This window comes from Carassius auratus, chromosome 3, assembly GCF_003368295.1.
Source record: "Carassius auratus strain Wakin chromosome 3, ASM336829v1, whole genome shotgun sequence".
NCBI classification, from domain to species: domain Eukaryota; kingdom Metazoa; phylum Chordata; class Actinopteri; order Cypriniformes; family Cyprinidae; genus Carassius; species Carassius auratus.
The window spans coordinates 4,769,464-4,797,354 of NC_039245.1; the positions used below are offsets into that span (position 1 = coordinate 4,769,464).

The 27,891-nt window shown below is 37.3% G+C and overlaps 3 protein-coding genes across 9 annotated transcripts in view; all 3 read left to right on the forward strand.

Moving 5' to 3' along the window:
• The window catches only part of LOC113044287 (histone deacetylase 5-like), a 71,568-nt gene extending 55,612 nt beyond the window's left edge, over positions 1–15,956 (forward strand). For all 7 annotated transcript variants that reach the window (XM_026204154.1, XM_026204135.1, XM_026204144.1 and 4 more), the window contains 14 exons: positions 4,666–4,831; positions 5,015–5,148; positions 6,810–6,930; positions 7,460–7,509; positions 8,471–8,578; positions 8,713–8,768; positions 9,031–9,118; positions 9,295–9,414; positions 9,550–9,647; positions 10,475–10,593; positions 10,744–10,877; positions 11,240–11,324; positions 11,844–12,000; positions 12,082–15,956. In XM_026204154.1, coding sequence (XP_026059939.1) covers positions 4,666–4,831; positions 5,015–5,148; positions 6,810–6,930; positions 7,460–7,509; positions 8,471–8,578; positions 8,713–8,768; positions 9,031–9,118; positions 9,295–9,414; positions 9,550–9,647; positions 10,475–10,593; positions 10,744–10,877; positions 11,240–11,324; positions 11,844–12,000; positions 12,082–12,121 — 1,476 coding nt within the window. In that variant the 3' untranslated portion in view covers positions 12,122–15,956. The remainder of the gene's footprint in view (positions 1–4,665; positions 4,832–5,014; positions 5,149–6,809; positions 6,931–7,459; positions 7,510–8,470; positions 8,579–8,712; positions 8,769–9,030; positions 9,119–9,294; positions 9,415–9,549; positions 9,648–10,474; positions 10,594–10,743; positions 10,878–11,239; positions 11,325–11,843; positions 12,001–12,081) is intronic.
• A 1,714-nt stretch (positions 15,957–17,670) lies between these two features.
• LOC113044309 (protein LSM12 homolog B) lies at positions 17,671–22,866 on the forward strand. The gene is made up of 5 exons (XM_026204183.1): positions 17,671–17,836; positions 20,042–20,175; positions 20,273–20,382; positions 20,558–20,684; positions 22,141–22,866. Exons 1-5 carry the CDS (start codon positions 17,710–17,712, stop codon positions 22,234–22,236), a joined length of 594 nt encoding a protein of 197 aa, XP_026059968.1. The 5' UTR covers positions 17,671–17,709; the 3' UTR covers positions 22,237–22,866.
• A 1,855-nt stretch (positions 22,867–24,721) lies between these two features.
• LOC113041506 (slit homolog 2 protein) lies at positions 24,722–27,589 on the forward strand. Its single transcript, XM_026200099.1, has 2 exons — positions 24,722–25,509; positions 26,473–27,589. The coding sequence occupies exons 1-2, from the start codon at positions 25,234–25,236 to the stop codon at positions 27,238–27,240; spliced, it is 1,044 nt and encodes a 347-aa protein (XP_026055884.1). The 5' UTR covers positions 24,722–25,233; the 3' UTR covers positions 27,241–27,589.
• The last annotated feature ends 302 nt before the right edge of the window (positions 27,590–27,891 follow it).

Sequence of the window (27,891 nt, forward strand, 5' to 3'; positions counted from 1 at the left end):
TTATTTTCTTGTATTAATAATTTTTTTTATTCATCTTTCCTTTTTTAAAAAAAAACACACTATTCAACTTCCTGCCCTATGCTGTCCTTCAAACAAATGTGCCAACTGCATTCTATGAAAACGTATTGTATGCTTAATATATCTCTATGCTATACGTTATTTGTAAAAGAGTTATAAAGTGCAGTTTAACTGGACAGTTTAAATAGACAAACGCACAAAGGACAATTTAATTCCCTGTATTAAAAATGAAGATAATGAAGAAGTTAGTAAAGAAAAACACAAACTCAGTGTTAACAGGTAAGAGGAAAGTTCTGCAGAAACAAACACATTCACTCTGGACACAGTAACCTGTTACTGTCAGTTATTCTGTAAATGTAAAAAAAACATCTTAAATTTATATTCAGTCACACGCTGTTATCATTTTAGAGTTACTATCATAAAATACTTAAATTACATGTTTGATTTTTAAACCTAAATTTAACTTTAACGCTAATGCGTTAGTTTTAAGTTTAAAATAAAGCATTCTCATGTTTCGGGCAGCTTGGATCACGCATCTTTTCCTGCAGAAGCTCACTCAGTTTCAGCCGCAATTTTTAGATGCATTTTGTCCATAGAGCTTGAGCTACTCACTGCTGTAATTCGACGCGACTGGTGGAAGTTTTCTGTGCGCGCGAATAATTGATAATGACATTCGTTGTTAATGATTTATATCATCGATTTTATCAATTAGTTTTTGCAGCCCTACATTATTGTCACCAAACAGAATTGGACAAAATTATGACTTTATTTATTTATTTTGATTTCCTGAACTTGCCTCCATCTGCTGTTTGTTTAACAAACTGCTAGGCCCACGCCAACGTTCTGCCATTGCCATTTTAAATGAAAAAAATATATACACTCATCTTAAGAAATTTACAGATCCACCAACATTTACTTTGTGTAGTTTTAGTTTCTTGACCTTCTAAGGATCACTTACCTTATAGAATTGCATTTACCTTTGTTTGCCATTCTGATAACAATTTCAGCTTTCATACAGCTTTCAGCTTTCATACAGCTTTCCATATTTATCCCTTTCTCCTTTATCATCTTTCCCCATTCACGTTCTACTTTGCATAACATGCAAAGCTACCAACACTATTCGAAAACATTCTTCAGCTTTAGTGTTGAGCGAATTTCAGTCATTAAAAAGCAGCGTAGTGACTGCATGAGTCACCATGTAAAGCCTATGCACGTAACAGCTTAACGTCATTTGTTATGAAACAAGATGTTTTTTTTTTTTTTTTTTTTATCTTAAATTTATTATTTTGTTTTTATTGAACTAGAAGCAGCTGTGTGGATTCTGTGTCATCGTTAGATTTTTAAGATCCATCTAATGTCTTTCCGATGACTCTGTCACTGCACTTTTCAAGAGCTTAAGTACGTAGGCAAGTTCCTGATGAGTGTTGGGACGCACATGCGGGGGCTTGCTGACTGGAGATCGAGGGTATCCCTCTCAACCAGAGCGTTTGCAGCTTTTTCGCCCCCTGAAAAGGAGGGATTAAAGAGGAAGATTGCTCTCTTCTCTTCCTCCCACCAGTGACTCACTACTGGAGGCAGTAGGGGAGCAGGCGAGAAGAGGGGAAGAGAGACAGATAAATAATTGCTAGATAGGAAGATGAAATGAAATTGACTTGGGAACGATGGTGGGGGGGGGTCCTCCGAGGTTTGTCTAGTTAGTGCTGCTTGCTTAGGCATTTAGATTAAAGGTACTACTATTGCTCCTACTAAGTTTAGGATTTTACCAAACTCTTATCCAAAATTATTCAACTTTAATATGAAGCTATAGCATATAGGAAGCAGAGGTGAGCTCTTGAGCTTGAGCCAGTAAGCAACACTTGAGCCAGTAAGCAACACTTCTTAGCATCATGGTGCCGATAGAGGCAAGCACCACTCACATTTTGTCCAGAAAGTGTAAAACCAGTTTTTGTCAAAGAGCTGCACTTTTTAAATGTATTCTTTATTCAGATTAATTCTTATCTTGCAAAAAAAGTACCTTGGCTTTACTCTCTGATACACAGTACTACAGCACTTTTTTAAGAAGATGATCTTTTTAAAAACATTACAGAGTAGGTTTCTTCTTATCATGTAAAAATGTTCCATTGTATTACCATGGATTTTAAATGTGGCACAATGTTTTTTTGTTTTTGTTTTTACATTACCCTCATAGTAATACTATTGTATTCTTCAAAGTAGCGTTTTAAAACTATAGTATCAGTGTGACTTGGCAATGTTGTATTTTTAATATATTGTTTATATTTTAATATGATTTTTATACTATTATGCGTCTCACAAGATAATGATAAAGTTTGAAATGTCTATAATAATCCACTTTAAGGTGATTTAAGCAGGCAAACAAACAAAACAAGACCTCTAATTTACACGACCAGACAAACGGGAACAGAAAAGGCTGCAAATTAAATACAAAGCAAATTAGGTTAATAATGATTTTTTCTAAGTACTCATTTTCACTATACTGCAAACACTCATTATACTGCATCATCATTATCATACTTTTCATAAGGGCTTTTGTGCCTCATGTTTGTGTAATGTTGTAATAATTAATCTATTGATAAATTTTGATCTCTCAATTCTTATTCGTCATTTTGTTATATATATAACGGTAGCACCACTGCAGTGATTCATGCCGTTATGCATTCCAGCCCATGCATTTGCATGAATTCCAGGCAGATTTGATCCTCAAAAAGAGCTAATGGTGAACTTAACACAGACCCCACAAACACACACTTCTGTTGTGAGGGAGGGAGGAAGGAAAATCAAATGAATGAGTGAGAGTGAATGAGCAGGAGAGAGAGTTATTGAAAAAAGAGCAACACCCTCCTCCTCGCTCGCGCTCGCTCTGCCTGCAATCATTGAGAAAAAAATTCAAAAGAGCACAGCATTAGAATTCAGACTGCATCCTCCTTGCGCAGCGGCAGACTCACACACACACACATACAGTCACATATCTACACATATACTCCCCCATGAATGGACCGTCTCTGACTCATCTCTCCTTGGTGATTCATCTCCTCCTCCAGACCCCGCCCGCCTTCACTGCCCTGCACTTCACACCCAATCACAGCCCACCGGGGTGACGTGACACGCCACAGTGTGTGTTTGTGTGCATCTGTTATGCTGTGACATGCAGTCACCTTTGAGGCAGCGATATACGAAACACTTGTCACTTTGGTCAGTCACTACCCTAGCTGGCCTTTCCTTCTCATTAAAACATTTGTCCTCATGTGTGTGTGTGAATGCCTCTGCTTGTCTGCCTGAGCATCTTGAATACAAATTGAGCCCCGTCTCCTGCCATAGTGAGTGAGACAGATGCTGCATGGCTTTAGTGTCTTGAATAAAGAGGGAGTTGGCATGGAGAAGGGAATTGTGAATATTTGAGTGTTGGCATACCTTCAACCTCAAGGTCTCATGCAAAAAAAAAAAAAAAACACTAGTATGAATCCCATCATCTCGCATGTGCTTCCATTACACGTTGTAGTGCATCAGCGGCTGTTGTGCGGCTCACGCACGCATGCACGTGTTCATTCCTTAATCTGATATAGAGCAGACTCTGCAGCTGTTTACTGCAGGAGGCTTTTGAGTAGATTTTTGGCAAAAGTTCGCTGTTTCTTTGGTATAGTCCAGATCGTGTGTTTGGACTGATGTTTAGCCTGTTATGATCTTAACTTGCTCTTTACACCCTCATACCAGTGTTATTTTAGTATTATATATATTAGATTACAGTGTTTATTAATATTTTGAATCAGCTTCTTTTTTTTTTTTGATTTTCATTTAGTACTTTTGGCTACTTAATATTATCTTTAATATATATACATATGTATGTGTGTGTGTGTATTTTTTTATTTATTATTAATTTATTGCTTAAACTTATTTCAGCTAATTGCCAAGGCAATATTTTCATTTTTTTTAAGTTTAAGTTTTTTTTTAATCTCATATGAAAAAGCTAATAATATTTTCGATTATTAAACTTAATTAATTCTGTAATTTCATTATTATTTCATTTTATTTCAATTATTATTTTCAATTATCAAAAATGAGCTTGGGGCCTTTGAATTGATTTAACTTAAAAAAAAAAAAAAAGGTTTATTAAACTGCATTACATTAAATGTAGTTAATTGTGAAGTAAATGAAGCCTAATCTTTTAGCTGAACTGAATTGTATTATAAATATTGTTTAAATACTTTAGTACCAAGGTTATTATCACCATTACATCCGATATCATCATTTTAACATGCTAATGTTGTTATTAATATTTTGTTTCTATTTTACTATTTATATTACATAATAGTTTTTATTAATAGTCAATTGAATTAAGCAGAACTGAAGCTAAGATAAACATAGCTGTTTAAATTAATTGAACTGAACAGAACAGAAAAAAAGTACATTTCTGAGCGAAACTGATCTGAATAGAACTTGAAACTTGAATAAAACTGCACTAAACTGAACTGAATTGAAATAAACTGATTTAAATTGTACTTAAATCTGCTGTACCGAATTAAACTGTACTGAACAGAACCCTGTTCAAAGTGTACTGAACAGATCTGAATAAAAAAGATCTGAACTGTTGAACGGCACTGAATTCATGATATTTGGGTTCTCTTTTTGCAGTATTTGGACCAGCAGCATGTGCAGCAACTGAATGTGTTCCAGGCCTCTCTGTCCATCACAGGAATGCCCCACAGACCTCTGGGAAGGGCACAATCATCCCCCGTCACTTCTAGTCTTAAAGGAGCACCCCTGAATGAGGTGCCCATTAAGCATCTCTTCACAACAGGTACACTGCACCACTGTCAATCAGTCACACAGGACAGCACATGAGTGGAGAATTGATTAAGAATTGGCAATTTGTGTATTAGATTAAAACTTAATTCATGTTTTATAGCATTAATACTCAGGATGGATTTGATGCTGGGATTGCTAGACTTGTATTTTAATCATCTCCTGGCTCTCTCTACAGGGCTGGTGTATGACACCTTCATGCTAAAGCACCAGTGCATATGTGGGAACACAAACATCCATCCTGAACACGCCGGTCGCATTCAGAGTGTTTGGTCCAGGCTACAGGAAACAGGGCTGCTTGGTCGCTGTGAGGTGAGTGTGCCACCTACTGGAAGGGTCATGCAGAAACAACGTTAGTTTTACGTTAGTTTCACGTTTTTTAACGTTAGTTAGTGTGTACTGTTGCTGTTTGAACATAAACAATATCTGCAAAGTTACAAAGCTGAAAGTTCAATACCAACGGAGATATCGTCTTTTAAAATTCTCAGTTTAATGCCTACAAAAATGGCTGGTAGGGACTACAAACCAGTTACTTCCCAGGTTCATGACATAACAAACCCAGATAAACCCCGCCCCCTGGAAAAGGCAACAAAGGAGGCAAGGATGCCAATTTTCTAATGATTCTAATGGATTCACAAGTTTCAAAATCAATGTTCTAACGCAGAGGTTCTTAATACTGTTCCTCGCATCCCCCTGCTCTGCCTGATCTCTCTCCGAATATGAACTGTTGCAATTCAACACTTATTTTCACATACATATGTATGAGAAGCATTAAACATGGACACGGGTGCTGTTGCCGTACTTCATCAATGCTTTAATTTGGATAAAACCATATATTAAATGCTAACAGAAGCAGTAGCATTTGCACATGCCGCTGAGGGGAGGGGCAGGATGATAAGAGATAAACTAGAGTTGGTTTAGCCAATCACAACACACTGGGCTAGCTAACCAATCAGAGCCCATCACCTACTTCTGAGGGAGGGGCTTCATAAAAGAAGGAAATGACCAGCATGTTTCTCAGAGAAGGGATAAATATTCCAGTGTGGAATAAAGGTAGAAAATGGGGGAAAATTAATTTGTTAGACCGCAACCCTATAAACACAATCAAGCCTAGAAAAAAAACACTGAACCACCCCTTTAAAGCCCTTTTAAACCACCTCTTTGCAAATACACACTAGCTTTGTTTTTATTTTGATAGAATGAATACTTTTATTTAGCAAGGATGCATTAATTTGATCAAAAGTGAGGGTAAGGACATTATTACAAAAGATTTCTATTTTAAATAAATGCTGCCATTTAAACTTTCTATACATCAACAAATCCTGAAAAAATGGTTTTTCAAAAAAAAAAGCAACACAACTGTTTTCAACATTGATGTTTCCAGAGCACCATATAAACATATCAGAATTATTTCTGAAGGATCATGTGACACTGAAGACTGGAGTAATCATGATGACATTTCAGCATTACATCACAAGAATAAATTGCATTTAAAAAAAATAAAAAGAAATGTAATAATATTTCACAATATTACTGGTTATACTGTATTTTGGTCAAATAAATGCAGCCCTGGTGAGCATAAGAGACTTCTTTACCAATCATGTAAATAAATCCTACCAACTCCAAATGTTTGAATGTTAAATATTTTTGAGCAGCATGTTTTATAACATAATTTAACCAATCATTTAGAGGTGAAATTTCACAGCTTCACAATTTATGGCTCCATCAGACAATGTAAACATGAAAATATCATTCGATTTAAAAAAAAATAATGAATAATCGGAATACTTTATAGTGACTCTGAATCAAAATGCTGTTTAAGATCTTTAATCACAAATGTTTGTAAAGATCATAGAAAAGTCATGTAAATTCATAATTCATCATTCAGTTTTTGAGAATAGTGGGAATCGTTGTAGTGTTGGGGTAAATCACAGACGTTTCCTGAATGCTCTTCTGTGTTTGTTTGTGTGCAGAGGATCAGAGGAAGGAAGGCCACACTAGATGAAATCCAAACAGTGCATTCAGAGTACCACACGCTGCTCTACGGCACCAGTCCACTGAACCGACAGAAGCTGGACAGCAAGAAACTTTTAGGTGTGTTTTACAAGCTCTCTGTTGCGATGTAAGTAGTTGCTGCCGTCTTGATTTTAGGACACCAAAACAGGATTCTCCTTCTAGAGTACACCATCAACGAAAAGCTTCTCTTGCTTGCTTCCAATCCAATGGCTTGCTGAAGTGAAGCTCCTTTGACAGACGCCTAGGCTTTTTTTAGGCCCTAGACATTTGCCCACCCCCGCTTCTGAGTCACCAGTGAAGTGTGTGTGTGTGTGTGTGTGTGTGCGGGTGAGAAGCTGCAGTTGCGATCACTCCACCACCTCCACTTGTACAGTGAGTGAGACACACTTTGCAGAAGTGCAGACAGTTTCGACCTTGAGTGCTCTTTGTAGAACAGCGAGACAGATGATGGTTGCCTCAGCGTCATCCAGTGAGCATCCTCCAGACTGAACTAGCATAGCCAATTATGTCTTTGACTGAATAGATCATGTGTGAACAACAGATGTGGGGCTCAACAGAACACTGCTTTAGAACAGCTTCTGATTCGCTTTTTTATTTTATTTTCCAGGTCCAATAAGTCAAAAAATGTATGCTGTCCTACCGTGTGGAGGCATTGGGGTATGTCTTCTCCATTCATCTGTTTTATAAAGAATGAAATGGCATTTACACTGTATATCATTTTACATTATAGGAGGTATTTCCAAACAAAACTGAATATTCTGGCAAATAATGTAGGCAGGAATTTGTCTGTTAGGATTCGTTTGGATTGTGAAAAGGATTATTGGATTAAATATTATTGGTTATATTATTTTTTTCCTTGACTGTCCAACCTTACTTACATTTAGTACTTGGTTATTATTAGTTGTAGTACGTAGTAGTATTTATATGTAATCTTATTTTAATAATTTAATTTATTATTATTAATGTTGTCATGGTTGCTTTCGATTATAATAAATATATATATTATAATAAAAAGAAACATCAAAATGATTATTATCATCAAAGTATAATATTAAAATAAATAAAAACATTTAACAAAAATTATTTTTATTATTATTAATAAATGTTTCATCTTATTTGAAATAAATTTGCATTATTATTTGGTTATTATTAGTTGTAGTACGTAGTAGTATTTATATGTAATCTTATTTTAATAATTTAATTTATTATTATTAATGTTGTCATGGTTGCTTTCGATTATAATAAATATATATATATTATAATAAAAAGAAACATCAAAATGATTATTATCATCAAAGTATAATATTAAAATAAATAAAAACATTTAACAAAAATTATATTTATTATTATTAAAAAATGTTTCATCTTATTTGAAATAAATTTGCATTATTATTGTTAGATTAGACTGGAATATATACATTATAGGTATGATTAAATATAATAATAAAAATAAAACAAAGCCTTTAAAAAAAAAATATATATATATACACACACACACACACACACACACACACACATACTTATAATAACACCATGGACATTTATGTCGGAAGTAAATAGGACCAGTATTGAGTTCACCCATTTGTGGCAGTACTGAACTTTATTTGATGTCCTTTAGGTGGACAGTGACACAGTGTGGAACGAGATGCACTCGTCAGGAGCCGTCCGGATGGCAGTGGGCTGTGTCATCGAGCTGGCATTCAAAGTTGCTGCCGGAGAGCTGAAGGTTCATTTTTATTTCTCTTAACCCAAGCTTAGTGTTGATTCGATGCTCTGGCATAAATATTTAGTGCCTATATTATATCACATCTCTTGTGTTGTCCTGATCTCCCTTCTTGTCTATTTTTGTTTGACTGATAGAACGGGTTTGCGGTGGTCCGTCCTCCTGGTCATCACGCTGAGGAATCAACTGCCATGTAAGTGATCTGAAATGCCTTCCTCTTTGAGTGTGTGTAAAATGTTGTATTACAAATATTTAAATACGTCATTTAAAGGTTTTTACTTCATCATATTTATTCCACATAAAAAAGACACAAAATACATTTAAGTGATTTTTAATGGGGACTTTTATGTCTTGGTGTGAGTTTTGTGTGTACAGATGTTTGTTATCTTGATGGATAAATGATTTGTGTGTGTTCGGATGAATACGAGTTCACTCTTCTGTGTGTATCTCGGCAGGGGTTTCTGTTTCTTCAACTCGGTGGCCATCACTGCCAAACTGCTGCAGCAGAAACTCGGGGTGGGCAAGATCCTAATCATAGACTGGGTGAGTTTTTAGGATCTCCATGTGATACACACACGTGACAAGCTAAATTACTAAATTACTAGATGAAAATCTTCTTTAAAATTCATTTTATATCATTGACATGTTAACAGAACCACAAAAAAACGAAACCAGACTCGACTCTGTGTCACAAAACCGTCTTCCAATCATTTTCATAGGATATCCACCATGGAAACGGGACCCAGCAGGCTTTCTATAATGACCCCAATGTGCTGTACATTTCCCTGCACCGTTATGACGATGGCAACTTTTTCCCAGGCAGCGGAGCTCCTGAGGAGGTAACAACATTTCAGTCACTGTGAGAATAGTGGCCTTCTGTAGTCACAAGGCCAAAATTGCCTTGTTTTTGTTTTGTTTTGTGGAAATATTCCAGTGTCTTGTTTTTACTGACTGTCTCATGGGCTCCTCTCTAGGTGGGTGTAGGTCCAGGAGAGGGCTTTAATGTCAACATTGCCTGGACAGGTGGAGTGGAGCCCCCTATGGGTGATGTGGAGTATCTAACTGCCTTCAGGTGAGAGCTGCACTTGCAGTCTGTCAGAGAGAAATAGAGAACATGTAAGAAACCTTAAACAAAATAATAAATATAGTGATTTTCAACACTTCAAAATGTGTGTGTGGGTTTGTGTGTGTGTGTGTGTATTTATATACAGTACTGTGCGAAAAAGGCTATTAATATTAAAAAAAAGGTTTTAAGTCACTTTTTGACTATTTCTATCTTTTGCTCAGTATGAAATATCAGTTTCATTTCCAAACATTCCTTATGCCATTAGTCATAATAATCCAGTGAGATTTTTGAATGTATGTCTGAGGATGTTGTCAAAAAAAATGTCATAAAAAGATTTTAATTGTCAATTAACTTCAGTTAACTCAATCAAATCAACATTTGGTGTGAGGATCCTTTTTGTTTAAAACAGCTATAATCTTGCACATAGTTTTTCAGTAGCTTTGCTCTTCTGGATTGAGTTCTGGATGATGAAGAGATCAGATCTCTGTGTGAAGCACTGGCTGCTGTCAGACTCCTTGTGCAAAAGAAAAATCTCACTGCATTATTACAATTAATGGCAAAAGGAAAATTTGGAAATGTAAACTGATATTTCCAACTGACTCTACGACAAAAGAGAAATAACTAGCTTAAAACCTTTATTTATTTTTTTGTTTTTGGTGAAAATACTAATAGCCTTAGACTTTTGCACAGCTCTGTTTACAGGTATATTATTATTTTATTTTTTTATGTCAAAGCGATTGCTCTTTAGAGATGTATTAAATATTTGGAGTACACTCATCTAAGTCTGTGCAGATCATTTGTAAATCAAAGTCTCGGTGTCTGTGTGCTTGCAGAACGGTGGTGATGCCCATAGCCAATGAGTTCTCCCCGGATGTAGTGCTAGTGTCAGCTGGTTTTGATGCTGTGGAGGGCCACCAGTCCCCCCTGGGTGGATATAATGTCACCGCTAAATGTGAGTTTGCTGTTTTTCCCTTTCCAGTACAAGAGGTCAGATGGCGCAAATGCTGTTTGTTCCCACTGATTGCATAGATGGGTTGTATTATTATTTGGAGTTTGTTTATAGATCATGAATTACCCAGCATGCTCCTGGCTCTGTGCGTAGGTTTCGGTCATCTCACTAAGCAGTTGATGAAGTTGGCTGGCGGCCGTGTGGTTTTGGCGCTGGAAGGAGGTCACGACCTCACCGCCATCTGTGACGCATCCGAGTCGTGCGTGGCTGCTTTGCTCGGAGACGAGGTGCCCATCATTCATTCACACACATCTAAACAGTGCACGATTATATTTGAGCCGCATAACTCAGTGCTTCTGCTTTAACCCTTCTGTTCTGGAGACTCATCGATGAAACAAGAGGTTAAAGCTGAAATAATATTTGCCTGATTGGTTTTAATTAGCTCAGAGGAACGTGTTTGAACAATTTGAAGGGGAAATAAGAAGTTAATTTTAAAAATAGTATTATTATATTTACACATGCATCATTAGGGTCTCTGGGACCCTCAACATACTGTAAAAATGGCAAGGTCAATATTAGCAGAACGTGAGTTTTTAATAGTGTTCGTATTTATGAAATTAACAAATAATTTTTTTGGTGTGTGCTGCAGTTGGATCCTGTACCACTGACAGTGCTTCAACAGAAACCGTGTCCAAAAGCCACAGCCTCTCTGGAGAGGGTCATTGAGATTCAGAGTAAGTACAACTGAAGGAAACTCACTGAAGATTGAATTGTATTCATTTCTACATCCATTCATTGATTGTTACTTCACATGAAAGTGTGTTAAATATCAGTATCGTGTTAATGGATTTATTCAGAAATGTTTTTAATGGAACATATATAAAATATATTCATTTTATATAATTTAATAATTATTTGTAGTTTTCTGTGCTGTCATGGAACAAAAGAAGTCATAATCATCTTTTTTTTTAAATAGTATTGAGAAATTTTATTTAGTATAATTTAGCTAATATTTGAATTATTTTGATATTTTCCATATTTATTTTAAATAGCCATTTTTAGAATTTTATATTTTTAGAATTTTTCAACTAAATTAGAATCAGAAGTCTTGCCTCGGCAACTAGCCAACACAAAAACGGTTTCATTTTTTATTTTATTTCAAGTGAAGAAAATGTTTTTCGATGGTTTGAATTTTGGTTTTCACTTTAGTTGGTATTGAGGTCTCGATGTCTTTCTCTTCTCATGATCTGTAGGTAAACACTGGCCGTCAGTGCAGAGGTTGGCTCCTACAGTGGGCCAGTCTCTACTGGACACTCAGAGACGGGAGAAGGACGAGGCAGACACTTTGACCGCCATGGCCTCTCTCACTGTGGACAACGATCAGCAAAAGGACTCCACAGAAACCAGCAGGTACTGCCACTTGAGTCGAGTAGAACCTGTTGCCATACACACATACTTCTACCCTTCAATAACCAATCATTCTTTCCTCAGATCAGCAGAGGAGCCCATGGAGGAGGAGCCCGTGTTGTAGAAGAGCGAGCACAGTGCATCACTGCTCAAACCTTCTTGTCCACACGTGCTTGGCACCGGTCACGCCTCATGTTCCTCCTCCCAGCTCTTTGATTGCTTCCCTCGGTCCTTCACTCATTTCCAGGTGCTTGACTGGCACGTTCACAGCCCACCCACTTTCGCTTTTCTGAGGTTAAAGCATAGCAAACTGTTGCCGAAAGGGGACGACAAGGCATGATGGGTAATTACAGGACCACTCCAGTGAGGGTTGCGCAGCTGGACAGGCCGAACAATGGAGTGCTCTTCAGAGAGAGGCCTTTGATTTCATTTTCTCATTGTATTGAACTAAGAAGAAAATGCAAAAAAAGAAGAGGAGGAAGGGGAAAATGTTGCGACAGCACAGGGATGTTGTCGCTCAGAGGGCCGCGAAGAGCTTTGTTTTCTGTACAAAGTATAATGTAAAAAGTTCCACAAAAAAAAAAAGCCAACAAGCAGCAAAAATATTTCAGCACAAAACACACAGATACACAAGCAACACGGTTCCCAAAAGAGGAGCCTGATGTGTCGAAACACCTTTTGCAGACAAGTATACTCGTTTACACTGTACTGTGTCGATTACTTGGTATACTTGTTCATCTGAATAATAGCCTGTTATAAAAAGCACACAAACAGAAATAGAAGTATAATATATATATATATATATATATATATATATATATAAGCATATATATGTAGTTTTGTGTGTACTGTATACACATTTGAACATACAAAAAGTATATATAAATACTTTATACCCCCTATGGAACATTTTCTTATCAGCTGTGGTTGTACTTACAGTAAAAGAGCCTGCAAACTTTTATCCAGAATGATGGTTAGCCTTTCTTTTCTCTTAGAGAAAACAGTACTTTTTTTTAAATATATGGCTTTGCTATAACATACTCGCACATAAACATGAATTTCAACAGCCCATCCATTTTAAGACAGATGTGTCAAATACCAGGAGAAGATTTTCAAAGTGTCCATCTCAACTTTCGGTGGAGGACGAGGATAGACGCATTGTGGTAATGTCTCGAGAAAGACTTTTTTTCCAAGAACTTGGTGCCTTTTATACTAAGGAAAACATTTGACAACACCAATACTTAATGAATCGTGAATCCTCAGACTTAACTTTCATTAATTTGTTTGTTTTTCAAAATGCCTTAATTTTTTCAAAGAAAACTCATTTTAGCCATGAACGACGGAGAGCACAAAATGATTACTGCCCCAGTTTCTTTCCATTTATTTCTTTAGGTTTCCCTTTTTTTTTTTTTTTTTTGGCTGTAAATGTTATGTTCTTGGGTAAAAAGTTTTGATACTTTATATTTTAATGCTAACAAAAGAACAAACGAAAGAAATTCAGCGATTGTTTTATTTATCAGTCCTGTGCCGCAGACTAGCACACGACCTGATTGTTTGGAAATGCTGAAGATGTTGTGACCAACTTTCTTTACTTTAATTTCACTTTCCTTTGATCATTTATTTGTTTGGCTCCCTTACATTCTTTTATTTGACACTTGTTTTATTTGACGTTATTTCTATTGGCGAGAGAGCGTTAGCGGTGACTTTTTTTGTTTATTAAAAAATTTCCTTTTTTTGTACAAAAATGTAAAAAGAAAAGTCTGTATCAGTGTTAATTTGGTCATCTGATTTGAAGTATTCTCTGATGAGGAATGTACAGCGTGCTACAAATATTATCATTGATGTTGATTTATGTCACTGTGCAGTGCATTTGGCATTGTCCCTTTTCAGGATTTAAGGATATTTTTTCCCGGCAATAAGAGTGAATACCACTTTTTTTGTTGAACACTAAAACACTCTGCAAACTTTTGGTTACATTTTCGACATCTTTTGATATAGCTTTTATCCTCTGGATACGGTTAGTTTTCCTCAGACTGATTAGTATTGTTCATAACTGTTGACAGTTAATCGTTTAACAGCTGTATGCTGGTTAATCACTTGTGCAGTTGTGGATGAAATGCAATGGCTTGTTTATGACCCTGAAATAACAATCCTTCGTTACATTTTCGCTGTGTGACAAAAGCGTTTCAGGGGCCAAATTCGATGTAATCCACTGCGTCTTTATTTAATGTCACCCTCTTCCTTTAGCAATGGCACAGAAGTCTAAGAGATGACGACGTGTCTAATGGCAAATACTTTTTTAACGAGACTGAACCGGGCCTCGGGCATCTTGCACTAATAACTACACTGTAGGTCCGAACCTAATCGCGTTTCTTTTTTTTACTTTCAGTTCTCAGACGCAAATTACGAGGCATTAAAAGCAGAGTGAATTATCTCAGCAAATGACGTGTGAACTCTCGCCAGCTTTTTTCTTTGTGTACATACACCGATGAACTGTTGATGTTGAAACGACAGAAACTTCGCTGCACATTTCTCGACTCTGCTCTCTTTTGATTTATTTATGTGGAGTCAGAAATGACTGGTTGCGTTGCTTACGGATCGATTACGTGTCTCATTGTGAATCGATGAAAAATTTCGTAATGTCTCTTCGACGGCCTCATAGCCTCTGGGCAATAACTTTTTTTAAAGATATATTACAATAGCTAAAAAGTGAACGGCCAGTTTTGTTTTGCGTTTTTTTTTTCGCGACAACAACAGGTCTCTGTTTGTTACGTCACCGTCTGATAAAGTATTTTTACTCTGTTGAAACACTAACGTCACCTTCAGCTGTTCGTTCTGTCTCTAACCGTTGAATTGCTTTCGCGCCAATCGCTGTCGGTTAAAGAGAAACAGGAAACACTTAGTGAAAAATCAGGCTGACACTAGCCTCTGTACTTAGATACTGTAATATACACTAAGATAATTTCCCTCTTCTTTGTGGCTATGGGATGTGCTGTCTAAATCAGGAACTACTTTGATCAGGTTGCCTAACGTTTGGATGTAGATCATCAACCATTTGTGCAGAGTTTCGTATTTTCACCTTACATGGTGGCAGTTTATTGACCGTGCAGTTGGTGGTGAACACATTTTCTCCTTTTCCTTTCCGTTTCTTTTATACTTTTCTGGATGAATCGGCTGATGCAGAGAAGTCCCTTTTTAAGACCTAAACCTTCTCTTTGGGTGCGAGGGGTTGAGCAATACATATAAAGGGGAAATAATTGCTCAGACGTAATGCAGTATGACACTTGGTATTCTTAAACGAGGCGCTGAGGGAGACGGTTTGTTTTCGATGAACATTTTTCAACATGGTCTCTTTCGCATTGTTCTTTACTCAAAGAAAACAACGTCAACGGCGTGAGCAGGGCCTTACGATGGACACCGGGAAACCTCTGTATGTGTAAAAGACATGGACATTCGCCGTGGAAGATGGCTTTACTGTCTCTGCCACATATTTTGCTATTTGGTAAATATGTATATTTATTGATAATTCATATGTTGTGTATATGTAGTGACCTCGAGGTTCAAAGAGTGCTTGTATATTTTTTTTTTAAATAGAGGTTGTGTCTCCTTCATTTCTTTGCTGTTCTACATCACTTGTTGTGATTGGGTGTTTCAATTCGTGAGATCTTTTGACCTTGGATTTTTAAGATCTTTTTTCTCTCTCGCTCTCTTCTCTCCTGTCTTTCTTGTCTATCTTCTGGTCATATTGATATGCAGAAGCTATCTGAAATTATCAAAGCACATTCCCTGATTTATTGTGTTCTTTCGATGCTTTCATGTTGCGACAATACAAAGGTGTGTATACTAACTGCTACACACGTGTATATAGGGTGCATATATGTGTACACATGTGCAATACACGCTATTTGAGCAATCTATTACTGTGACTATTAATCATTAAAAATTGCTGTCCCTTTGAATCCTGCTGTTTCTTTGTTTTTTCTTCCAACTTCTTTAAATAACTGCTCAACTTATACATGGAAACATTTGAGCCAGTGCCGATACAGATACAGTGTTGTCTAGGTGTGTACTGTACTGTATGCTCTGCATATCATCTTAAATGGAGTAGAAAATCAATGCACAGATGTTTGCTTGTTTGTTTTTTAACAAAGCAAAAATCCAGAAAATGTTTAAACTCAGCATAATTTCTGTATATTTGAGTGATTCTTTTAAATAATTAAATCACTGATCATTTGTAATAATATATTACTACTATTTTTTAGCATTTGAACTATATTTATAATTTATATAAAATATATAATGACTTAATAATACTAATAATAATAGTAATTGCAAATATAATCTTAAATTTTTTTAACTGTAGACAAAATAATCACATACAAAAATTTTCATATTAAAATACAAGAGTGTGAGGTGCAAGCTAAGCCCAGAAATCATGTGACGATTTATTTGTTTTATTGTATTTGTATCTGTTTGTTTGTTTGTTTTTTCATTTAGCTCATGGGGTTTTATACTGTCCATGGGAAAGTATAGTGAAGAAAATAATGAGTTAATGAGAACTTTGTAATACCACGGACCACATTTTTAATTTATTTTTGTGTTTATACATAGATCTAAAAAAAATACTTTTATGGTGGGTAGAAAAAAGTTAAATATAATAGTTATTTAGGCATTTACACTTTTTTTTTCACTGTATAAAAGGGTATTTATACTTGAAAATATATAGCTGCCTTTAAGGGGGTCCTTTGCAAGTGGGATCATCATATGTGGGGGTCTGGGGCAACAAAAAGGTTAGAAGGCGGCGCTGAATGAGGTCACAGAAGGTAAAACCAGGCCACTCTGTGTTTTCAGCCAACCTTGTGCATAAACCAGGAAGATGAGTAAGTGAGAACTGGGTGAATGAGGGTGTGTAGTACGCTGTAGTAAGATATTCATGATCTACTACTACGCCATAGTAAAGTGGGCGTGGCTTCGTTTACAGTGGCGGGTTTTGCGTCACTTCATTCATTCCGAGGAACGCCTCCTCGCGCTCCCATCGTCGCTGACGCGGCTGCGCGCGTTCACATGAGGTGACAGCTCCCCGCAGTTGCCAAGTCGGCGACTTTGGGCTTCTTTTTTGTAAAGTTGCCTTTAAAAATCATGCTGTTTTGGGGAATTATTTAAATAAATAAATAAATAACTGCAATAATTTAAAAGTGCTGCAGCGTAATTTGCCAAATTTCCCGCCCCCTATCGCCCTTATTAATAAAGAAAACCACGTTCAAAAAGAATCCAAGTAATCCAAGCGACGATAGAAGTAGATGTAGAGTGGGATGAATTTCTTTTAGCCTACTTTTTACAATATTTGTGTTATGTATTAATGATCAAGGGCTGTAATAAAAAAAATAGTCTTATACTAATACTAATGATTTAAATAGCCTATATTTTAGTATATATGTTCCTCTTTGAAGCTCTTGTGTTTTTCTCCATTCCTGTTCTGCTCACAGGTGACTGGAGATGAGTTTTGTTCCCACTTTTGTCATAGTTAGATACACGAGTGGTTTCAGTTTAATATGTTGCAGGCTCTTTTATTTGTAATAAATAATGTATAATAAATAATACTGATGATAATAATAAATCATAAAAAAAATTGTGGTTGTTTTTGAAGCTGCGGTTGTTTATTTGTCTCGCGAGAGTTGGCAACAGTGCTGCTCCCGTTTCCTGGCGGAGAAGATGGCGGCTCCTGGTCCAGGGGAGTATTTCAGCGTCGGGAGCCGTGTCTCCTGCATCACCTGCCTGGGCCAGCGCCTACAGGGAGAGGTCGTCGCTTTTGACTACCCTTCCAAGATGCTGACTTTGAGTATCCTTTTGTCGTCTCAGCTTGTCATTGAATCATCGGGATCCACAACTGCATCAGGCCTGGTCTGGGGTAAATGCCAAAGACATTTTCACCTCGGTGGAGAGCGTCCACTCGCGCTCGCTTCCGTGTTGAGCGCACGTGAGTCAGGTGGCGCGCGCTGAACCTCCGATTCATTGCAACATTCTATTCTCGTGCTGTTTAGTTCATACATCCTCTCGATAACTAACACATTTGGACTCGCACAGCATGAAATTTAGCCTGGTTGTTTTTAAGTAACGTAGTGTTTTATAATAGTAGCGTTAATTATTACTCGGTTCTCGTGTTCTCACAGAACATCTGGGATCTTTATTCACAAACGTGCGCTGTATTATGGGCATTTCAGTATTTAGCATAATATAATGTAATGATTATAATGTTTAATTATTGGTAGATTCTGCTCATCTGTGTAAATGTCAAATTGCCATTATTTTAGTTGTGGATCTTCTCAATCAGTTCCCTGGCGTTTTTGTGTGTGTGTAATTCAACTACTTTATTTTTAATATAACCATTTTTAAATAAATGTATACATTTTGTGAAGTTATGGATATCAAATTTTAAAGAAACTAAGACCAAAAAAGGCTAAATTATAATTTTAACATACTTAAGTCATTTATGGTAATCTGTCCGATTTAGTTTACTATAATAATTTTTTTCTGACCCCTTTAATTTTATTTATTTTATTTCGCAACCCTGAGATTTCAGAGAAAGAACAACTAATGATTCGTTCAAACCGACCGATCCACGCATTTGTTTCGCTCCGTCAAACGGGTTAAAGAATTAACATCATTATCCATTAATCTCACAAGATTGAAAAATAATTATAGAAAAATCATGTTAATCCAATTTAGAAGACCTGAATTCTTCTGACTTAAACAAAAGGCTTCAGCGCGTTTATTTGCAGTATGTATTGAACTGCAGCTATCAAGCTTAATGGAAGTGGATGCGGGTGGACGGGCTGTCGAACACAGCACTGCGCTCTGTCGTGCTCAGATGTGCGCATGCGTGCTCGGGGGGCGTCAGCCAGCCTCAACGTTAACATTCTAGTCCCTCTGCTTGACACAAAATGGGCATCCTGGCGTGCATATTACATATATGCATGTACATTCACTGTTTTATGTCTCCCACGCATCATACCATATTTTGATAATTGCAGTTGTCTGTCACCATGAGTTCCCTGTGGTGTGCTTGCTATCCTGCTGATGTGCTGCGATCCTCTATTCAAATAAATCACTACATACAAAAAAAAACAATACTAAGAAAATGGTAAGAGCAGTCCTTAACCAGTTGTTCTGTGTAAGGAGATTTCTGAAACCTCTTCAGATGATTAGCTCAGCTAGCTATTGCATTAGTTTACTCTCTAATGATGACTAGTAAGCTTCCCTTAAGAAAGCTCAGTTTGGAAGTGCTTCGTAAGAAATATTGTATGACATTTTATTTAAAGAAAGCACAATAATTTGACATTTTGCTAATTAATTCTATTGTGCTCTTCACTTAAAATTGGCTAGATGTTTCGCTCAGTATTTTTATAGAGTAAAAATCACTCACACACCGTGGGTTTAGGGCCTGATTTGTTCACTTCAACAGATAATGGTTTAAATTGATCTATATATTTTTCATGACTGTAACTTTCCGTTGCAGAATGTGATCATGTCTTTTGGTAATGTTAAAGTCCTGATGAAATTGAGGCGACACTCTGCGGGATATTTGGCCCTCCAGGACCAGAGTTTGACACATGCATCAGAAAACCCCTCATGTCGTCTTGTTTTCTAGAACTAAGAGATTTATGAGGGTTTGGAGACCGGGGTATTCAGTTTAAACCATTAGAAATATTCCGAGATGTATCTTAAATCCTCAATAGCCAGCACGAACACTTATAGTGCCCACAGTACTCTCTCCTCAGCTGGACACGGCTCGTATCTGATTGCACTCGGTCATGCTAGTAAACAGCCTCCACCATGACACTCATCTCCTTACTGACAGACATTCATGTCATTTTATCCTGTTTGTTAACATGAGATGCTAAGCATGAAACCAGAGTGCAGAAATACACAAAGAATGGCTTGCAGCTAATTACAGCCGTGATGATACCTGTCTAGGTGGCTTCCATCTCTCTGTGTGGGGCGTGCATTGCTTTAATAAATACAGCACCTTGACTCCTGGCAACAGAATGTGCCCCGTCCAGCGGTAAACCCAATCTCAGCGACGTGGTGCTTGTTAACTTGGCCTACGTGTCTGATGTGGACGTCATCAGTGACCGCGCTGAAACTCCTCCCCCTTTAGCAGCTCTCAATTTTAACAAGGTAAGGCCAAACCTATTCGATCTGTGTGTCTAGTAATAAGAGATTAAGAACGGTGTTTATTTGTAATATATTCTTGTGTTTCGCCCTCTACGTGCAGCTTGTGAATAGAGCACGGGCGGAAAAGGAAGAGAAGTTGTTGCAAGCTTATGCAGTTAGTGCTGGGGTATCTGTAGAGGGCCAACAGCTGTTCCAGGCCATTCATAAAACGTACGTGATGGGAATGTTGTAATGCTCCCTTCCAGTTGGCTTATCTTCGGGCTTTTGCTCTATCGCAGCCTGTCCTGAATCTATATGTGATATTATTAGTATAACAGTCCTTGTGTTTGAAACAACTGTGGCTTGAATGAATTGTTCAGTTTCTTCCTCCTCATATTCACCACAGCATCAAAGACTGCAAATGGCAAGAGAAAAATATCATGGTGATGGATGATGTGGTCATCAGTCCGCCGTACCAAGTGGACAACTGTAAAGGCAAAGAGGGCAGCGCTTTAAGCCACGTGCGGAAAATAGTAAGTCATCTCAACTCTGCAATCTGTTTTACTCACTTGTTCTTTTTTGAAAATGAAATTCATGTTTTTATTTTGCCAGGGTGCATGAAACTGATTCTATAACATCAAAGAATCCTGTATCACTGCTGACGCACAGCTGTATCTGCTTTAAATTGTGCTAAAAATAAGAAATGTTACTTCAGCACCAAATCAGCGTATTACAATGATTTTTGCCAGTACAGGAATAAAAAAAAAAAGTAAGATTGGTATTTAACATATTAGAGCTACACAATTAACCAAAATTAAATCGCTAAGGCAATAAATCATGGACACGATTGTCTCACTTCTCCCTCTAGTGGCAATCGCGCAGAACTTTCAAACTGGTCGTTCGGCAACCGTTACCTCGCCATATTCACCATTGTAAAATGAATATAATTAATGTATGAATGCATCATCACAAATCAAATGACCCGCCAAAATAAAAACAGTAGGTTTTATGGGGCTAATCAAAGTAAATAAAGGTTTAATAATTATAAAATGATTTTTACCATAATTATTCTAAATCACAGAAATAGTGTTAATAATAATGTTAAAGCGAACAAAACACTGGTAATTCTGACCTCGCGCCAATAGTTTTAATAAGAATACATCACATCCGGTCGGGCGGTCGCATATGGTCTAGCAGCAGAAGTTCAAATATTTGAACACATCCGAAGCTCAAATCAGATCTGAAATTTCCGCAATCGCATAATGATTGGAACTCCACACAGCTCCCGCACTACTTTCCATTGGAAATGAATGACATCTGGGCTGTCGTTCGTCGGAGACAGTGGAAAGGTGGCTCTTATTTTTTTTAAATAAGAGGGTGACATCTGGTGGAGAAGACTAATGAAAAGATTCACATTAATCAGATCTTCTTTTAAATGTTTGCTGAAATATCGGAAAATATCGATTTGTGGCTTTTGGGAATCAATATTGAGTTGTTGTCATTAAAAAATAATGAGAATTTCCCCACCCTAGCTCTGTGTAGTCAATGCTGCTCCACCTGAAAACAGGTGATGGAGATTTACTGCTAATCACAGAACCAGCTTTACTGACTAAATGCGCATGATAATCACGAATAGTCGCATTTGATTAATCGTGAAACCAAATAATATATACCAACTTTCTATATTTTCTGAATGTTTAGCCCCATTGGGTGTTGTACTCGGTGGCTTTAGGTCAAACTGATCAAACAAGCTCCGAAACTTTGAACCAAGTCATGTGACCCCCAGACTCCAAACAACCTCCGCAGTGATAATGAAAAACTCTTCCTCGTGCCTCCTACAAGAGACTAATGAATATGTATCCCGTGGTGCATGTTGCCATTTAAGGGTTAACATCTTATCGACACAGTGACTTTGTTTTGTTTGTTATTTATTGTGTATTTTTTGGTGAGGTGTCTTGCTGTGCTAACCTTTGAGCTCTCTGTCCACAGGTCGAGAAACATTTTCGAGATCTGGAGAGCCAGAAATCAGTGCAGCATTCACAGCAAGCTCAACAAACACAGAAAGACTCTGCTTTATCATCATGAGCCCAGGCTCAGAAAGAGGAAACATTATGCTGACAAAGGAAGTGTTGTTTGGTTTAAATTAATATTTTCTGATGCTTTTTCTTTTTTTTGTTCTAACCAGTCACCATATAAAGGTTGAGATAGCTGATACTCAGCATTTTGAGCAGGGATGATGGTCCTACATATCTGAAGAGGAAAAACTGCTTCCACTGACAAAAGAGAGGGCAAAAATAGTGTGCCGTCTTAGGAAATCATTTCATATAGACAACGTTTGACTTCCCTTCCAACGTCACTCCCCTGAATCCCATTCTGTTTTTTTCCTCCTGTCATCAAATAACACACTTGTTCATTTCATCTTGCTTGGATAGCAACAAAGAAATCACATGTTCTCCTCCAATCCATGATCTTCCTTTCTACCACCACAAAATGTGGCACTAAGTGTGTGAGGGTAGAACAAAAACTATTTTCCTAACTTCTAAAGCCTTTCAGATTGGATAAATGCAGTTTGACTTCCTTAGCGCTCATGCAGGGTTTAGTTTTTAGTTTTAGATTTAGATTGACTGAGAGCTGAAGGTGGAGTAAGGGGAAATTGAATTGCACTTAGCATCTACCCAACATCTCATTTTCCAAAACACTATATATATATATATATATATATATATATATATATATATATATATATATATATATATATATATATATATATATATATATATACATATAAAATCCTCAATTTTTGTTTACTTGCAAATGTCACTTTTAAGTGACAGACGAAGGAGTAACACTCTTGAGTACTGGAAGCATCCTTTCAGTTTATGTGTAATATATGATGTTGTGATTTTCTTCCATATTGGTCCTGTACTTGCCATTTTGAATGCCTCTTCCATAGTGGGACCATTTTCTATGATGCAATGTTTGTAGTATTGTTATTCTCTCCGAACACATCCAAACTGATAGGGGGTACATGCAGTGACCAATGAGAGACTTGGATTTCTTTGTTATTCCAGCTTAGACGTGTGTCAGCATTAGACGGCTCGTATCTCGCTCAACTCTCACGACAGGACTGATCTCTTTTCTGAACGGGAATATTTGTAATCACTTTTTTGGGAAAAGGAAATGTTAAAGTAATATCTTGCCATGTTAAGAGACTGGGACAGGGGGGACGGGCAGCACCGGCTCGAAGCCGAAATCCTCCCCGTCCCAGCCTCGTGAACCTTGTAGCCTGATGGAGGCTCTAGCAGTGGCGCCAAGCTGTGACAGGCATCCACGTTACATACCAGTTTATATCGCTGTGTGTTAACGGGGTTGCTGTTTGCCTAAAGGTTTCTTTTGCAGTATTTTATTTTTTATTTTTAAAAATAGTAATGAACAAATAAAAAAAGAGAAAAATCTCACTTGCCTTTATCTCGATTTTATTTTATTCAGAATTATATATATAATAAAATGGTTTACAGAATAGGTTTTAGTCAACTTGGTCAAGTACAGGGGACCGTTTTGTTAGGGAATCAAAGGGGATCCCTTGTCATTTTGAGTTTGAATGAATATGTACAGCCCTGACTGGAATGAATCATTGATGCTGAAGTTTTTTCCGTTATTAAGGTACAAACCTATGCATTATTTAACGCATGATCTTGTGTTTCTGTCCCTGACCCCCATTGCTCATCCAGGTTATTAGGGCTTTGTATTGGGCCTCTTAAATTTACAATGAGATATCACACGTACACTCAACAAATGTAACAATTGTACTTTTTATTTTAAATTTATTAAGTGAAACACAAGTAAATGTCAGAATGTTAGATACTGTCCGTCTCCGTCAAGATTCATTGGGATTTTTTATTTATTTATGGACATACACAGTGAATGGTTATTGAGGCTAGCTAAAAACTAATTAAATGTTGTTGGTGTTTAATGATTCTTGAACCGGTTCACAAGGCGGATGAAATGATGATAGGTTACATAAAACAAGCGCTGAAAATATTTCTATGACATTTTTATTGAAGCAAATGCAAAACAGTTCATTTTAATAAATAAAATAATCGATAGGCTACAAGCAAAAGCAGACAGATGTTAATGATTTTTTAATCGAGAAATGGGGTAGGACCTGAAAAGTTTATGAACTTCCTACTTTGAATTGCTTACAATAATTTTGGAAGATTGTGCTGAGAAGTACATGACTAAATTTAGCTGTTATTATATATATATAATAGTGTGTGTGTGTGTGTGTGTGTGTGTTCAACTAAACTTAAACTTGTACAGTTTAATGTAAATTAATGTTCTAAAATACTTTTTTTGAGCTGAATCCTAGCTGCAACCAACTGAACTGACACAATAAAATAAGTAATAAACCGCAATATGTACTCCCTATACGTAACTTTTGGAGCGTTTAGAGCATGCAATTATTATTTTTATACAATTAAATTATGACCTTAAGTCTATGGTTATAACGTAAAGGAATCGCGTTTCTTAACCGGTTCTTTAAACCTGTTCGAAAGAACCGATTCGCGGGAATGAGTCTTCCCATCACTAGTGCGTTGCGCATCTTGGTGTGGAGCTGAACTGAATAACTGAGAAAGAAGAGTTGTTATTGACTAAGAGACCCACGTTTATTTCTGTATTTTTAGTGGAGGAAATGAAAAAAACAATAACTTTTAATTAATTGATGTTGCGCGCATTCTGTATTAGTACGGTTTTATTTTTTCCTCGACAAAGACTAATTTTTTTTCTTTCTTGCAACTATCTGTTATTGCGTGTGTGAGCTTTTGGTTTTAGGGCGATTCGTGCTTCTGACAGACATTTCAGCTACACTGCGAATATTCTGCTCAACTCAACTGTATAAGTCTAGTTTGCCGTCTTCATACAGAAACTACAGTTTAATAGAAACGGATGCGTTTATCACCGAGATCTCGTTCCTCTCCCGAGGAAAGCTGAGGTTCTGTTAATCGCCGCATGCAGAATACGGGACCGCACTCTCGCGCTCTGCAGAGCTCCAGTCAGCTCTCTTGAAGCTGTCATCACATCATGTTGCCGTCCATCGCGTTGTTTTTACTCTTTCTGTCTCCGTCGATGAGCTCGAGACTGTGTAGTCTCCTCTGCCGGTGTTATGAACACTCAGACCTGGTGGACTGTCACGCCAGGGGGTTTGAGGACGTCCCACATGGTCTCCCCCATGGCACCTGGCTCCTAGACCTGGGAGGAAACAAGCTTAAGGAGATCCGGAGTCGAGCTTTTGCTGGCCTTTGGTCTTTGCGTATACTAGTGCTCTCAGACAGCAGCATCCAGGCTCTTCAAACGCAGGTAAGAGCACTTATTCCTGGAGATCTACCTTCCCTGCAAAGTTCAGCTCCTACTCTAATCAAATGCACCTGAACCAGCTAATTAAAGGGATAGTTCTCCCCAAAACGTGACAATTTGATAAAATGTACTTACACTTAGGCCATCCAAGATTTAGATATGAAGAAAAACCTGGGATCAGATTTGGAGAAATTTATCATTACATCACTTGTTCACCAATGGATCCTCTGCAGTGAATGGGTGCCGTCAGAACGAGTCCAAACAGCTGATGTACAATGATGAGAGTAATCCACCCGATTCCAGAGTATCAGGAAATGTTGTATAAAGAAAAAAGCTGTTTGTGTAAAAGAAAAAAAAAACTTAAAAAGACAATTTTAATTTCAGACCATTGATAATGGCAAAAAAAATAAAACGGTAAAAAAAAAATCTAAATCAGGAGAGAAATATGCACCAATCAGGCGCTGTTTACGAGTGAAAACAGTCTAAAGCAGTGCTAAACAAATGGTGGTGTATTTTGAGAGGACAAGCAATGGACTTTTTCACTGGAGAAGGCATTATTATGGTTTAAGGAGTTTTTGGCCAGAAACGGTAGTGAAGGGTTAAAACGCCTTAAAGGGGACATCAGATGCACAAAATTAACTTTTTCATGGTGTTTGCATAAAATAAAAATCCATTCAATATTTTTTTTTAATCCCCAAAAGACCAAAACATGATTTTGATTTTCTGAGCAGTATGACATCATATGAAAGACATTTTTATCCACTGTTTGGACTCATTCTGACGGCACCCATTCACTGCAGAGGATCCATTGGTTAGCAAGTGAAGAAATACATTTATCCTAATCTGATGAAGAAACAAACTCATCTCATCTACATTTTGGATGGCATGAGGGTGAGTGATTTATTTATAATTTTTTTTGGTAAATGAATTAATTCATTTGAAAGAAATGTCTGTTTTCCCACACAGGCTTTTTTCTCTCTGTCCTTTTTGGAGAAGCTAGACATGAGTCGTAATAACCTCACGCAGATCCCTCCTAACTTCTCAGAGAGCCTGTCTTCTCTGCGTGAGTTGCGTCTGGACCACAATGCACTGCAGCTGTTGAAAACGTCAGGCTTTGAGCATCTGGAGAACCTTGAGAAGCTGGACCTCAGCCACAATCGCATCCAGTCTCTTGAACCAGGTGCGTTCCGTGGCCTGTCCCGTCTGCGCCACATTTACCTCCAAGGGAACCACTTGGGTGCTGTGCGAGACCGATCCTTCACAATGCTGCCCGCCCTAGAAGTTCTGCTCCTGGGCAACAACAACATCTCTCGGATCGAGGTCAATGCACTAGCGCCATTGCACAGTCTGTCTCTGTTGGGTTTGGAGGGGAATCATCTGGAACATCTAAACTTCAAGACGTTCCTGAGCTTGCACACAGCTGCTACACACCTGCAGTTGGCTGGGAACCCGTGGAACTGTGACTGTGACCTGCACCGTGTCTTCAGTAAGCTGCTCAGCGTGCGGCACCTCCACGTGGACGACTATCGCAACGTAACTTGTCGGGAGCCTTGGCAGCTCGTCGGAGCATCTTTGGCTTGGGTGGACAGCCAGCTGTGTGTGGCGGAGACGGTTACTGTGTTAGTCATCACCGCTACTGTGATTGTGACTGTTTTTGGTGCCTTGGTCATGGCGGAGAGAAAACGCAAGAAACAAAAACACTGGGAACAGAATGAGGAGGAAGCGCAAGAATAAGGCGGTTTCACATGAGATTAGGACACTTTACTTCTTTTTTTGGATTATGAAAACACAGATGAATCACCTGATTTGACCCCTTTTCCCAACAAAGAGCAAATACACAGATTCAGTGAGATCCTGGACTGATTCCATGAGTTGATGTGGTGATGGAAATCGAAACTCTTTAAGATGCAGTTCACAAACTTTGAACAGAAGTATTTGATAACTTGGATCTGATCTAATCTAGGATGCATTCAGATTAGAATCTGTGCTAGATTACCAATTAGTTGTGTAGATGTGTTATAGGTTATAATACCGTGTTCAGCAGCATCTTACAGACATATCTTTGAAATCCTGCTAACTCTTGTCAAAATATCAAGGTTATTTTTATTTTATTGTATATTTAATTTAATTACATTTTAATAGTTTTCCCTTCTGCAATGTTTTTTTTTGTCTTTATAACATTTCTATTTCTTTTTCTCTTTTTTAAATATATATATATATATATATATATATATATATATATATATATATATATATATATATATATATATACAATAACAAATGCTTTTCCCTTCATTTGTGATCTTTTTTTTTTATATTGTTTCAATAGAAAATGAATGCATGTCAATAATTGTGTTCCTTAATACAATAAAATCAATGTATTCC